This window comes from Maylandia zebra, linkage group LG3 (genome assembly GCF_041146795.1).
Source record: "Maylandia zebra isolate NMK-2024a linkage group LG3, Mzebra_GT3a, whole genome shotgun sequence".
Lineage (NCBI taxonomy): Eukaryota > Metazoa > Chordata > Actinopteri > Cichliformes > Cichlidae > Maylandia > Maylandia zebra.
The window spans coordinates 12,284,271-12,298,350 of NC_135169.1; the positions used below are offsets into that span (position 1 = coordinate 12,284,271).

The following is a 14,080-nucleotide window of genomic DNA, read 5'->3' on the forward strand; positions in this document are numbered from 1 at the left end:
CACATTGTCATACCTGCACATTTCCACTGTGCTGTGTTGAAAGATGAACGTTAGATTTCAGGCTGAAACCACAGGCTGCATTTCCTCTTTTCTTGGAGGCCCAGACAGAAATTTTGTGGTGTCTGATTTTCAGCAGATAAAAATAAACCAAAAACAGTCTTTTACACACATGCAGTCATCACAGTCTGTCCGGAGGGGGGTGGGGGATATTAAAGGGTGACCTGAACCACTAGACATGTCATATGTAGCCATTTGTCAATTACTATTATTCTGAAACATCATCACTCCCCTCTTTCTTCTGTGTGTGTGTGTGTGTATGAAGATTTGTAAAGTTGTGCCTTTAATCTTCATAATATCAAAACCCCTTAAACAACAGCAAAGTGCACCATGGTGAGACTCAGAATCGAAACATTACAGCAAAGCTGAATACACTAGTGTATATAACACCCAGCAGTGTGGTAAATTGTGCTTAGAGAGTATCTGCATCTCATAAGTCCAAGAAGCCAAGAGCACCAGCATGCTGTGTGAGAAACATGGATGAAAGTCAGAACACCTCTGGTGTCTTGCCCACAGTCTTGTGGGTTCATGTGGCTAGTGGGTTCTCTCTGTGGCTGACTGGCAGTTAACCCAGTGAGTGAGATTCTCCTGCTGCTCCGACCATATCGCTTTGCTGTACTGAAGGACAGTGCTGCAGCCATGTAGCTCTGCTCATCTCACATGTGGCCTTCTCAGGACTATGGGGGTTGTGGCTTGCAGTGCCGTGCAGGGAAGGCGGTTGCACCTACACGGCATCCACAATCACGCCCCGCTGACTGAAGTATTGTACTGGGCCCTGTGATTGGGGTTGTTGTTGATATGTGTGCTAAATTTGTCCACCCCTACAAACAGTCACGTGTTAGAGAGCACAGCTCATGCAGGGAAAACCTTGTGTGCTGTCCATGGTGCTGAAATAATAACAGTATAATGAATTTAACATCACTATTTGTTAGTTGTGTTCAATAATACAAGATTTGGTATCAATCTGATACCAAGTAAATACAGGGCCTGTATCGCTGATACTTATATTAGTACCATTACTTTTTAATAATTAAGGTACATGATCATTGTCACTAGTTCTGAATGAATTTTCATCACCTTTAAGACAGCCAGGTTGCCTCTTTGGTGAAATTGCAGTAGTGCGTACAGGAAAGAAACACAAAGTAAAGTATCGAGTTCATTACACTCGTAAGGAAAAAGAACGTGTTGGTTGACCAGGTGGACTGGGAGACCATGACAGATACAATAAATTCTAAATGGATCAATGTCTTCCTCTATTGGCCACCAGCTGTAAACACAGTCCTGTGATTCTACTTGGAAGCTGTGTTAAGAGTCTGACATGGGAAATATGGGACAAGGAACTATATCTGTATATCCACACTGACACTTAACTTTATTTACCATGGGCCCACCAGCGGGTGGGCTCATGGTAAATAAAGTTAAAGTTTTTTTTTTCTTCAAACCTCTTCCATCCACTTGATTAGCAGTGGTTGATGAAAGCTGCAAATTTACGGAGCCCCGCAAGGGACAAAAAGAGAAAAAGAAAATTAAGATGACCTAAGATTAACTTTTGTGAGCACTCGCAAAACTTTTGCTAGATCTTTTGCAAGACCCCGTGCTTACTAACATCACACTCATTCATAGCATGCATAGATGCACCAGAGAGCAACTTAGGTTAGTATCTTACCCAAGGATACTTGGCATGCACACTGGAGGAGCCAAGGATCGAACTGATCAGTAGATGACCTGCTCTTCCTCCTGAGCTACAGCCACCCCCCTGTTCTTCTGAGGAAAGAAATGCTGGCAGCTCTGCTCTGTGTGGCAGGTTAAATATATTGGCAATGCTGAGGTCTTATTGAGTCAGTAGAGGGCGCTCTGGTGCCGTTGTGAATTCAACAGACAGCCTGCAGCAGGCTCTGCGCATGTGCAGCTCAGCAGTAAATAAAACAGCTTCCCAGATTTGGCTACATCTGTGACTTCAGTAACACTTTAACATAAATACTAGTGAGCATAAGTGATGTATAAGCAAATATTGACTTAATCTCTCATAAAGCTTTTCTCCTCCATTACTACACTTTAGTGTGTAATTTATAAACATGGGCAACTATATTATTCTTTATTAAAAATATGTATGTAATATGCTTAAGTAATGTCTGATGTTATAAATGATGATGTAATGATTTTTAAATAAAGTATTACATGAAGTACAAACCTATTACTATGGTTCATGGGGTCATTTTGAATTACCATTTGGAAAACAGAAAATGTTATAGACTAAATTTAACATTACAGTCTCCTGCAGTGGAAGCTGCTGTTAACCTCTTGTTGTTAGTTTGGGAATAATCGTACACACTGAACCAAAATCAATGTAAAACATTCAAATGTAAAAAGACTTTACTCTCTACCTTCTAACTATACAGGTAGAAAATTATAAATTAGGAAAAAAAACAGAAAAAAAATACATGAAACATATTTATTGCATTTAAATTCATACAGTACCGATCATATCATTTGTATCAATTTAGACCAATAAAGATATTTGTTGTTGCCCATACCATTACGTCCTAATGTGAGTCGTCCTATCAGATACTAAAGATCACGTTTCAAACTTTCTTCTCACTGCTCTTGAAAAAGTCTTTAACAAAAGTTTTAAGAATGAATATAAGAAATACCTGACTATAACGTACAAAACTCAAATATGAATATACCTCCATTTACTTTTTGCTATAAGTAAGTATATGATATTATGATTTAATATTGTAAATGTACATAAAGCTGAGCATGTCTGATATTTGGGCAGCAGAGGAGCAAGAGTGGCTTCATAAAAAGCTTCTTCTTGGCTTTGCTGCTACAGCTCTCCTCACTGACCTGTAAGACAAGCACAAAAAGACAAAGTGATTTCCACAGAGATTTCCAACATGTAAAGATATTATGAGCTGAAGACATTTAATAATGTGAAGAATAAACCAGCCTGCATGGCAGCAGAATTACTGAGAGAGAGTAAAAACATGAGAGAAACTGTTTAGTTTGGTGACATATAGATGGACAATACCATACTGTACAATAACAACATCATTCTGTATATGAAGCAGACAAACTTACCCTAAACTCTGAACGGCCCTCGATGTGTATAAGATCGGTTTAAGTGCTGACCAGGATGAACAGAGTCGTACACATGAGTTTCATCCTGGTTGACTCCATGATTTGTGGAGGAGCCCGGACTGTGACTCTCAGACTGGATCGACCTGAAACAGGAAATAAACACAATAAACTCAAAAGTAACTGATGTTTGTTTAAAATAATAATAAAAAGTATTTTACCAACCTGGTGAAGCAGGAACCTGTGAAAGAGACAAATGTTATGACACATGTTTGTGATGTGAATTGTTCGATCAGAATACATGTATATGTGTGAATAATTAAAGTGTGTGTAGTAAATAAACTCTCTAATACAGCATGAAAAGAAGAGGCTCTTACACTTGGACTGTCTGCAGCGATACAACAAGAGCAGGAGAATAATAATGAGAGAGACTCCACAAACCAGTCCAACCATCAACCACACAGGAGACGAAGAGCTGTCAGCTCCTGACACAGTTACTGTGACAACAAACAAAAATTAATTATTAATCAACTTTTTTATGTTTAATATTTCATAACATAACTTTATAAAAGATCCAGTTCATCTGTTTTCCTTGACTAGATTCTGAGTCAACCCCTGCTGTGTTTAAATGACTTGACCCTCCACAGTGAACACATCAACACGAGCCGAGTCTCTTAAAATGTCCTAACAAACTCACAGGTTTTGTTAATCTGAACTTCTTGGCTGTACTCTGTGTAGTAAACTGGGTTTCCTCTTCCTCCTCTGCACCTGTAGAGTCCTTCCTGTGAGACACTGATTTGTCCATTTGAGTGGAAAACTGCATCTTGTGTGGTCAGGGCTTCAGAGTAATTTCCATCTCTGTACCAGTAGTATTTCCATCCAGATGATGATGATGGGTTCACAGAGCAGGTCAGGGTCACACTGCCCCCTACTGGAACAGCTGTGTTATCAGCTCTCAGTTTGGCCTTTGGTTTATCTGCAGTTCAGATTAGACAAAGAAAAAACAAATAAATGACTCAATCTAAACAATTTAAACAACTAGATGGAAATGGTGAACATAAACAATAAACTGTAAACTAATTTAGATTGACACTGTGAAACTTTTTTATTTTCTTTGATGTATTTAAAAAGTAATTTGTCATGGTCTGTTGACTCTGTGTTTAGGTTTTTGATTCTTTAAGATTCTTTTATTTAGTGGTTTTTCATGGTTTTGCCTTTTCTATTTCTAGTTCCCTTTGTTATTCCTTAGCCCTTAGGTTTGTGACTGTGCCTCTCGTGTTCAGACATTACATAATTAAGGATGCATTAATAACCACCAGTGTTGGGGAGTAACGGAATACATGTACCACCGTTAGGTATTTAAAATACAAAATATAAGTAACTATATTCTGTTACAGTTACCGTTTAAAAAGGTGGTATTTAGAATACAGTTACTTTGTTGAAATAAATGGATTACATGGCGGTCTTTTCCTGTTTCATATTGTCACGGGTCAGGACTGTTTGGGTTTTGTTTGACTGCTATGTTGTGTTGTTCCAAGCGGCAAGGTTATGGTTGCCTTGGTTACAGGGTGATGCGCTCTCGCTGTAGTGATGGGATTTCCGACTCTTTTTAGAGAACTGGTTCTTTCGGCTCACTAAAAAGAGCCGACTCTTTCGGCGTTAACTGAACTTCCAAAACAGAGCTACCTAGATCACTTAAATTACACAATTGAAAGCATAAGTGTATTGTTTGTATATTTATACACAAGCACTCAAATATATTCAAATTATTTAAAAAAAATGTTCATTTACCTTTTACTTTTACACACCAAATCTGGTCGTTGGTACTTCTTGGCTTGTGTGGCCATTAGGTAACAAAAGCTCAACACTGCCCTTAGCATCGTGGAGCACTTCTGTTGTGTTTTGTACGTGCTTCTGAGTTTTTACGTGTTTTGGAATTTTTACATGCTTCGGGGTTTGTACGTGCTCTGTCTCTAACGGCCACCGTAAGTATACTTTTATTTATTCACTCCACATAAAATGTAATAAATAAATCATATAATACAAAAACCAACTATTTACATTTCAACTTTTAACTATTAAAATTTTCGCTTTTTCCTTTCCAAAACACTGCAAACCACAACACAATTAAATATAAATAAAAATATGAAAACAAAAAGAAGATGCATATTCTCTGTCATATAGGCCTGCATGAATAAACATTCTGATTTCTTTATCATCTGCAACTGAAAATAGTTGTGGATGATTGCTATGCCTTTCTAATTTGATGTTATTGTCCCTGGCTCTCTTTCCCTCCCGCTCTGTTCCTGTGCTACTGGGAGTGTAACTACTGCCCCTCCCCCTACTTCCCAGCAAAGCACAAGGCTCGCGTGCGGAGTGAAGCGGAAAAAAAGTGCGAGAGAGAGGGTGAGAGAAAGAAAAAAAAACCACGGCTCGCGATAAGGAGACGACTCGCGTCGTTCACTTCAAAGAGTCGGCTCTAAGAGCTGCTTCGTTCGCGACCGACACATCACTATCTTTCCTGGGTGACAGAGCACCTTTTTTTTGTTGTTGTTGTGCTAAGCTAATAGGCAGAGTGTTACAGGCATAGCCCTAAAGAATGTAGCCTCATGGACAGTGTAGTCCGTGCAGCAAGGAGAGTGGACTGCCATACCCGTTATGTGTCTGTGAGGGGGAGGAGGGAGAAAAAGGAGAGTGGAAAAGTACGAGTTGTCATCGAGCAGAAATGGGAGCTGGAAGCATGTAAATATAATAATAACCACTGCAGCCAAGAAGAGTGCCTGACGAGCCCGGTTGTAAGTACGCTATTAAGACTCGACTGTACACTGTGTTCGTGTTTTCCTCCGAAACAATAAGTTCCGTTGGAGCAGTCTTTCAACGCCTCTCTCTGTCTCTCGCTAGCAAACTTGACCCAGACAACAAAGTAAAGCTATTTTTCGGCTACGAGCCCGACACAGAACCTGACATATAAGCCAGAGGTCCCTTTACTACGGTTTGGAGCTGCAGACCTTCAGTAATAGTAATAAATCACATTCATGTAGTTGTAAACAGCATGAATATATATTAAGTAATCCAAAGTATTCAGAATACGTTACTGTCATTGAGTAACGTAACGGAATATGTTACGAAATACATTTTTGGGGCATGTATTCTGTAATCTGTAGTGGAATACATTTTAAAAGTAACCTTCCCAACATTAATAACCACCACATGCAGGAGACTCTGACAGCACTGAGCAGCTCCTTCAGTGGCAGGCTGTGGCACCCACAATGTGGGACAGATGTAGGTGTTTCCTTCCTGCTGCTGTCACACTCCACAACAAAGACTTTGCAGCTGACCAAACACACACATCCACACATGTGCAATAACTCTAAGTACAATTCTCTTTCTCTGACAACATTGTATTTTACTCAGTTGTATATAGCATTTGTATTCTATTGTTTATAGTATTTTATTTTATTCTATTCTATTGTGTACGGTACAGTGGTCCCTCGCTATAACGCGGGTCAACTTTCGTGCCCCTCTGTTTCGCGGATATTTTTTGTGCAGCTTTCATGCTTTTTTATTTTTATTTTTTATTTTCAGCGCATTGTGTTCTGCGTCCTGATTGCCTGTAGACCATTGTCAGTCAATCTCGTGCAATGTCTCCTGTACAGAATGCATTCAGCTTGTCAAATTTACATAAATCTTTGATTGCTAGCAGTGACTCTGAAGTGCTGTACTGTAGATTTGTAAGTTTTCTCCCCAACAAACACAACAATGTTCATGAAATGTTTTGTACCATCAAAGGCAACCTCAGTATGCTAGCCTCCTACTGTAGGTGAATGGTGGCGGTGAGGATAGTAGTCATATCAACAGTAATATTATTTTGATGTTTTTCTTTTGACTTCCTTCCCTCGATTCTCCTCCATCTGCTGCTTTGCCCTCAAGCTGGTGTGGCTCCAACCCTGAATATTTTCACTAAAGCTCCAAATCTGATTGGCTTTGTATTAAACCCAGTCATGTGTCTGTTTTATTTTAACAAATGGCAGTGCTTTATGAGATCACAGGCCAGAATGACTTATTCTTTCTTATAAAAATTGTAGATTTGCTGCTATTTGTTGGAAATTATCATTATTATTATTAGTAATAGTAGTAGTAGTATTTGTATTTCTGTTTATTTCTGTAATTATTGTCCTCAGGTGATGTAGCATCGGGGTAGTATTGCCGTCACTATACCAGGTGAAAGGTTCCACGGCTGGACTCCGAAACTCTGAATGTCACATCATTATTGTGTGTCCACTGTGTGGTTTCACCTCCTTCCTGCACCTCACATGTCAGAGTGATCGTCTCACCTCTGAATATCTGAGGCCAGTTGGGTTGTTGTTTTACAACAACTTTATTGGAAACTGTTTACACATATTAACAGTTGAGATACAAATAGAAACATGAAATCAACACAGAAAACTTAACATTGTATGTTTGATAATCATGAGTGAATGTATATTTCAAACTAAATGACTGAACTCACAGGTTATCGTAACAGTGACATCATCACTTCTATCACTGTAGTAAACTGGGTTTCCTCTTGTTCCTCTGCAGCTGTAGATTCCTCCTTGAGATACTCTGATATCTCTGTTTTGTTGACCTCTTATTGGAACTTCAAAGGTTGTTTGGGTTCGTCTGAACCACTCATATTTCCATCCATCAGAGCTCTGCACAGAGCAGGTCAGTGTCACACTGCCCCCTACTGGTATGATTGTGGTTCCTGCTGTCAGTGTGGCCCTGGGTCTATATGCTGTTATGAAAAAGAAGAGAGGACAATGTACACCTGATCCATTATAAAGATTTAAAAAATCCTAAATTTTAAAAGATTTTTTTTTTTCATTTGACTCAAATTCCAACAAAACAAAATCTCCAAATGTTTTCATTATATTCTAAGGAGCTTGCAAAGAAAAGCGTCTGGACTTCTTTGAGTTGCTTGAAGACGTTTCACCTCTCATCCGAGAAGCTTCTTCAGTTCTAAGGTCAAATGGTGGAGAGTCCCAGATTTTAACCCCGGGGGAGTTTCCCCCCAAAGAGGGACAAAGAACCCCTGATGATCCTCTACCTAATCACATGAGCCAAGGTGTGAAAGCGGGTGTGGGTCACATTCAGCCAAGGTTTTGGGTGAGCTCATTGTGAAACCTGGCCCCACCCTATCATGTGATTTCCTGAGATCAGATGGCCCAGGATGTGAGTGGGCGTTAAGGTGTCTGGGAAGGGATCTCAAAACTGGATTATAGATCGCACACAGTTGGTGTCGTAAACCACCGCCTCTGTTCAAAGATGGTTGCTCACAAACCATCTGTCATGGTTTGAAAGAGGAGTGAAAGAAGCCATTTGGGGGGAAACTCCCACGGGGTTTAAATCTGGGACTCTCCAACATTTTACCCTAGAACTGAAGAAGCTTCTCGGATGAGAGGTGAAACGTCTTCAAGCAACCTAAAAAAGTCCAGACGCTTTTCTTTGCAAGCTCCTTAGACTACGATGACCTGGATGACTGAGAACCTTCACAGACATGTTTTCATTATATTGTTTTTTTCTTTCCTAGCAGTTTAAGACATTTCAAATGTTTGCCATTTTTCTGTCTCAACATGGTGACAGAGCTGCAGTAATTCAGGTTGTAGATCTCTAAATAAACACAGTATAAATGTTTGTCCAAGCTCAGGCCTGAAGAAGTCACACTGGATGTAAACTAATGCAGTTCACTGTTGAAGGAAACACAATGATGGGTTCAGAGGGATCTGCCTAGTTTCAGGTTTAGACAACAGAAACATCATCACCCTAAATTTTATGAAGCTTTTGATGCTTCTTCTTCTCCTTATTTAAAATTAATTTAATCCACAGTTATTCTTGTTATACATTAAAATACACACGTTTAGTAATAATGAATGACAGTCTGTGAGTTTTGTAATACTGTGTATACTATGAGCAAAGTAACCAGTAAAATACAGAAGTTCTTGTTAAAGTTTCTAGTTTCAATGTATCAGAAAAAAACAAGTTTCAGTGACAATATTCATTAAATGTCAGAATTTTATGATTCAAATGATTTTCAACATGAATCATCACATTATTGGTCATTGAGGACTTACCTAATACAGTTATAGAGACAGTGTTACTGATCTTTGTATAATATGATCCCTTCATGCGACCAGAGCACTGATATTCACCACTGTGACTTGAATATTTAATTTCTAATGTGTACTCTTTGATTGTGCTGTAGCGGATTAATTCTCGACCATCCTTGTTGGTTTTGTATTCCCAGTCAGTGTCTTTTCCTTCATTCATGTCACATTTGAAGGTAACAAACTCTCCAATGAAAAAATTGGACCAGCTGGGTTCAATAGTTAGCACAGCATCTAGAATCCAACACAACCACAAAGTTAACAACCTGAAAAACATTTATGCACGACACAATCTGTGACAGTACGTTCATACACTGTTCATATACTGAATAATAAAAAATATAAAACACATGTGAACTGTAATTAAGATTTATGTAGTATTTTAAGATGAATATTTAACAAATAAATTAAATAAAAGTGAAAACCTCTCAGTCACCTTGAGCGTGTCCAGTGCAGAGGAGCGTACATAGCACTACAATAAAGACAGAAACTTCAGACATTATCAAACTAAAGACACTCAAATGTGGCTGTTATCGCCTAGGGATGTAAGGAGGTAACATCAGAGACAGCCCCAGTCAGTGTCAAAGGTTTGGGCTTTATTAACAGAGGCAAACACAAAACACACACACAACAGAAAACCGGCAGCGGTCGTGTATTTGACCTCACATGTAGGGAAGCGGCCAGTGCCTGTGTCAGCGCTAACACCCTAGTCACATATCAAGTGAAGGGTCATAATCAGAGTCTCTAGAGGTAACTGGGGTGTGCGTGTGGGGAGGGGGGGGGGGGGGGGCTGGCAGCCTCAGCACCTCACAAAGTGCCTGTTTCGCTTGGCACATCATCCTCCTTTTATAACCGTGGAATGCCAGGACTGCCAAAATGAATTAATTAAATACACCGTTAAATAATTAATTTAATGTGTCATTAATTAATTAAAATTAGAATTTATAAATATGTATTTAATTAATTAATTATTGACACATTTAATAGTTTTTTGACACATTTAATTATTTATTTATTTATTTCACATTTTAATTAATTATTGACACATTTAATTAATTATTTCATGGTGTATTTATTTATTTCATTTTGGCAGTCCTGGCCCTAGAATATCTTTTTTTTTTTTTTTTTTTGAAGTCAGAAATCCAAATCTTTATTAAAAAACAGGCGGCGGTTACAAACAGGAAGACAAGCAGTCCATCAAACAGTCTACAGGGATGGCCCTAGAATATCAATATGACCCGTGAATTAGATTCGTATGACCATTTTATTCGTTTGATACTACCGACACTGTTAACCCTGGGTTAACATAACGTGCTCCAGTGTGACATTAAACTTCAGTAAAACTATGCAGTTATGAAACGTAACTTTAATCTGAGCCAAACCGATTTGCTCAGTGTTAAATAAAACAGTGAAGTAAACATGACCCAGCAGACAGAACCTGAGTAAATTAAGTCCAGTGTTCATTCGTTTTAAAGCTGTGTGCCAGTGACCAGATATCAGCCGCTGATAAAGTGCTCTGTAGTTTTCTAGGTGTCCATCGCTCTCGGTTTAAATTGTGTTTGTCGTCTGTAACCCAGGTCAGTCACTGTGAGGGAAACACAAGCACCAGCAGCTCTGAACTAAAAAAAAAACAACTAATTTACTTGTGCACAATATTGTGACGACATTACGTTATATTGAACTTTAGCTGCCCACGTTAAACAGTGAATATCACCAGGTAACGTGGGCGTTTCCTGAATAAGCAGCAGGTGTTAAACAGCTGACAGGTGAGCAGGATGTGTGCTAGAGCGCTGAAGATATCCTGGATATGCTGACATCGCTCTGAGGTGTACAGGGCTGCAAGGCAGCAAAGTGAGCTTTCAGTTTACCCTCATGATCAATATTCACAATAAAAATATTTGTCGAAAAGCATAAGGTCTGTACGTGTTTCATAGTGTCTAACAAGCTTTGTACAGTTAAAGCTAATGGTTACTACATGACTGAAACACCAACGTTATCTCTTTTAACCCTTGTATGGTGTTCGGGTCTGTGAGACCCGTGTTCAGTTTTTTTCAAAAGAAAAATTAAACAATTAATTATTTTTTCACGTGTAAGTGTGTTGTGTCTTTCCACTCACTCCACTTGATTATAACTGATTTATTTATAACATTTTATATAAAAGAAAAACGAGAAGCACATTAATTCATAAATGTGATCTAACAAAGGTAAAGGGAAAAAATTAACCATGTTTGCTGTTCATATGTCTTGTAATTGGGATGAAGTAAACATCTGTTGAGTAATTTAACATAAAATTGTTTGATAGTGTTAATTTGGAAAGCCAAAACTCTAGCGGGTCCACCAGACCCATGAACACTGGCTGAGTAACAAAAATACGAACACCACACAAGGGTTAATGAAGTTTATGCGTTTATACACAGGTCACGATGATTACTGAACAAAAAGCACAAAGATCTGATGTTAACTTTAACAATGTTAACTTTATCACACACTTTGCGGTGAGACTGGGCGCTGAAAATTATTTAATCGTGTAGTTAATTTATTCATTTAATTCATTTTGGCAGTCCTGACCCCTAGGGCCAGGACTGCCAAAATGAAATAAATACATCATGAAATAATTAATTAAATGTGTCAATAATTAATTAAAATGTGAAATATATACATACTTAATTAAATGTGTTGATAATTAACAAATTAAATATGTCATAAATATGTATTTAATTAATTAATTTAAATTGTTATTAATTACTGACACATTTACTTAATTATTTAACGTTGTATTTAATTAATTCATTTTGGCAGTCCTGGCATTCCACAGTTCCTCATTGTGTGAGGCATATAAATAGAATAAATAGTCAGTTTATGATCTTCTTAAGGGACAAATGCCATTAGGGTTTAAACTCAAGTCGCTTTCCTAACCAAGCTTCTTAAATTGCTTGGAGTCTTATCAGTGTCTAGTATGATTGGTTACATTTTATATTACAATACAAAATGCATCAAATTATCACTGATGGAGAAACAAACCTTTCTTAGATAAACTAAACCAGCTCCACTCTGATCTGAGTCAGTGCACTCAAATCTAATCCAGTCTACAAACAACCATGTTGATAACAAACATGAGTCCTCTGATCACATGACCTGCAATGGTACAAATGACTGATGCTCTGTTCTTCTTACTAAAACATGTTTATGGATCAGTATGAATCAAACAATAGGAGTCAGTGATGTACTCACAGAATAGGCCCAGCTCACAGAGCAAAGTGGCTCCCATCCTCACATCCAGCAGTGACACGTCTGAAAACTTCTACAACTTTCTGTAAAGAGAGAGAGTGAAGCAGCAGCACAGCAGATACCAAAGAGCTGAGAAGGAAACAAAGAGGTTTTAAAACTTCTCTCTGCTTCCTTCCTTTTACACAGAAATAACAACTTAACAAGGTCTGACCATGTCTGTCAGATTTTTATGAAAAGGCCTGTAATATGCAGACTAAACTGACCAATAACAGACAGACAGTACGTTTTATTACACATATGTATAATTTTAATAAATATTTACAAACCTCCAAGCGCACATATATATGAATGAAAGATAATAATTATCCATAAATAATCTAAACAGTAAAACCAAACTCCTCTCCACCTGCACTCATAAACTGCTGGAACTAATTAAATGTGTTTTTGCCTCTGAAAATTAATTTGAACACACTGGGAGATTAAAATAAATTAACAAATGAATGTCTTAAAACTTGACTGAATGAATTATCAAAATTGGTGCCATTCAAACAACGACAGAAATGTACTTACAGAATAACCCCGTCATGCAGAGCAAAGTCTGCCATCATCACTGACTCTGATTCACTCTGATGTGATGCAGACGATCACAAAGTGTTTTGTATGAATAATAATAAATGCAGAAATAGAAGCTGCACTTAAACCAGATAAGATCAGATTTTCATCTCTCTGTGCTTCTTTCGCTGTTACACTAACCTCAAACAGTACCTGTAGCTTTGACTACAGCAGTTGTTTGACGTGAGTACATTTCCTGTCCATTGCAAACACATATCCGCTTCTTTCACATGTTGTGTTTCATGTCTTTCTCTATGATATATAAATGTGTTGTTTTCCTTCAAGTCAGGAAGTCAGTTTTTGCCTTTTTCTTCTTTGAAAACTCTCAAGTCATTCTTGAAGTGAAACACTTTTAAGCTGCAATGTTCCTCTTCTGTCAGGTTTTGTATGGTGCCATCTATAAATCTAATATATATATATATATATATAAATATATATATATATATTAGGGGTGCAACGATACTCGTATCGATATTGAACCATTCGATACAGTGCTTTCGGTTCGGTACGTATATGTATCGAACAATACAACATTTTTTAATTTATTTGATCAACTTTTCTTCTGAGGATGCTGTCTGTGTTGAGAGCTCAGTGGATCTGCGTTCGATTGCTCCGCCTAGGGTGCACTGTCGAGCGCAGATTCACTGAGCGCAGCGCAAGCTAGCAAGACAGAAGCTAAGCTCATTGCAACATGGCAAATTGAACCTCCCCCACCCTCATTCAGATCTGGCCTTTGGAATTATCTTGGTCTTCATGTGAAGCATGACCCTGAAGGTAAGTGTGTCATGGACAAAAGTAAAACAGTACGTTGGATATGCCACGCAATGCTCAATTACATGGGTGGGAACTAGTGTGTTAGCGCAGTTAGCTCGTTAACGTGTTGGCCGTCCAGCCCCACGCACGGGGCGATCCGTGGTAGCTCGTTAACGGAGATTTGCCGTGTTGTGGCGTTAAGGTCA

General features: G+C 38.3%; 1 protein-coding gene across 1 annotated transcript; it reads right to left on the minus strand.

Moving 5' to 3' along the window:
* Positions 1-7,347: 7,347 nt before the first annotated feature.
* On the minus strand, positions 7,348-12,639 carry LOC143412356 (Fc receptor-like protein 5). Its single transcript, XM_076882116.1, has 5 exons — positions 12,513-12,639; positions 9,718-9,753; positions 9,249-9,515; positions 7,646-7,912; positions 7,348-7,523 (listed from the first exon to the last, which is right to left on the minus strand). The coding sequence occupies exons 1-5, from the start codon at positions 12,547-12,549 to the stop codon at positions 7,348-7,350; spliced, it is 783 nt and encodes a 260-aa protein (XP_076738231.1). The 5' UTR covers positions 12,550-12,639.
* Positions 12,640-14,080: the final 1,441 nt, after the last annotated feature.

Bases quoted from the DNA above. Each gene is read 5' to 3' on its own strand.
- LOC143412356 (XM_076882116.1), bottom strand. From the start codon at position 12,549: ATGGGAGCCACTTTGCTCTGTGAGCTGGGCCTATTCT. The intron at 9,754-12,512 runs GTGAGTACATCA...TCTTTATTGTAG, and splicing joins CTGTGAGCTGGGCCTATTCT to TGCTATGTACGCTCCTCTGC. The intron at 9,516-9,717 runs GTGACTGAGAGG...GTTGGATTCTAG, and splicing joins CTGCACTGGACACGCTCAAG to ATGCTGTGCTAACTATTGAA.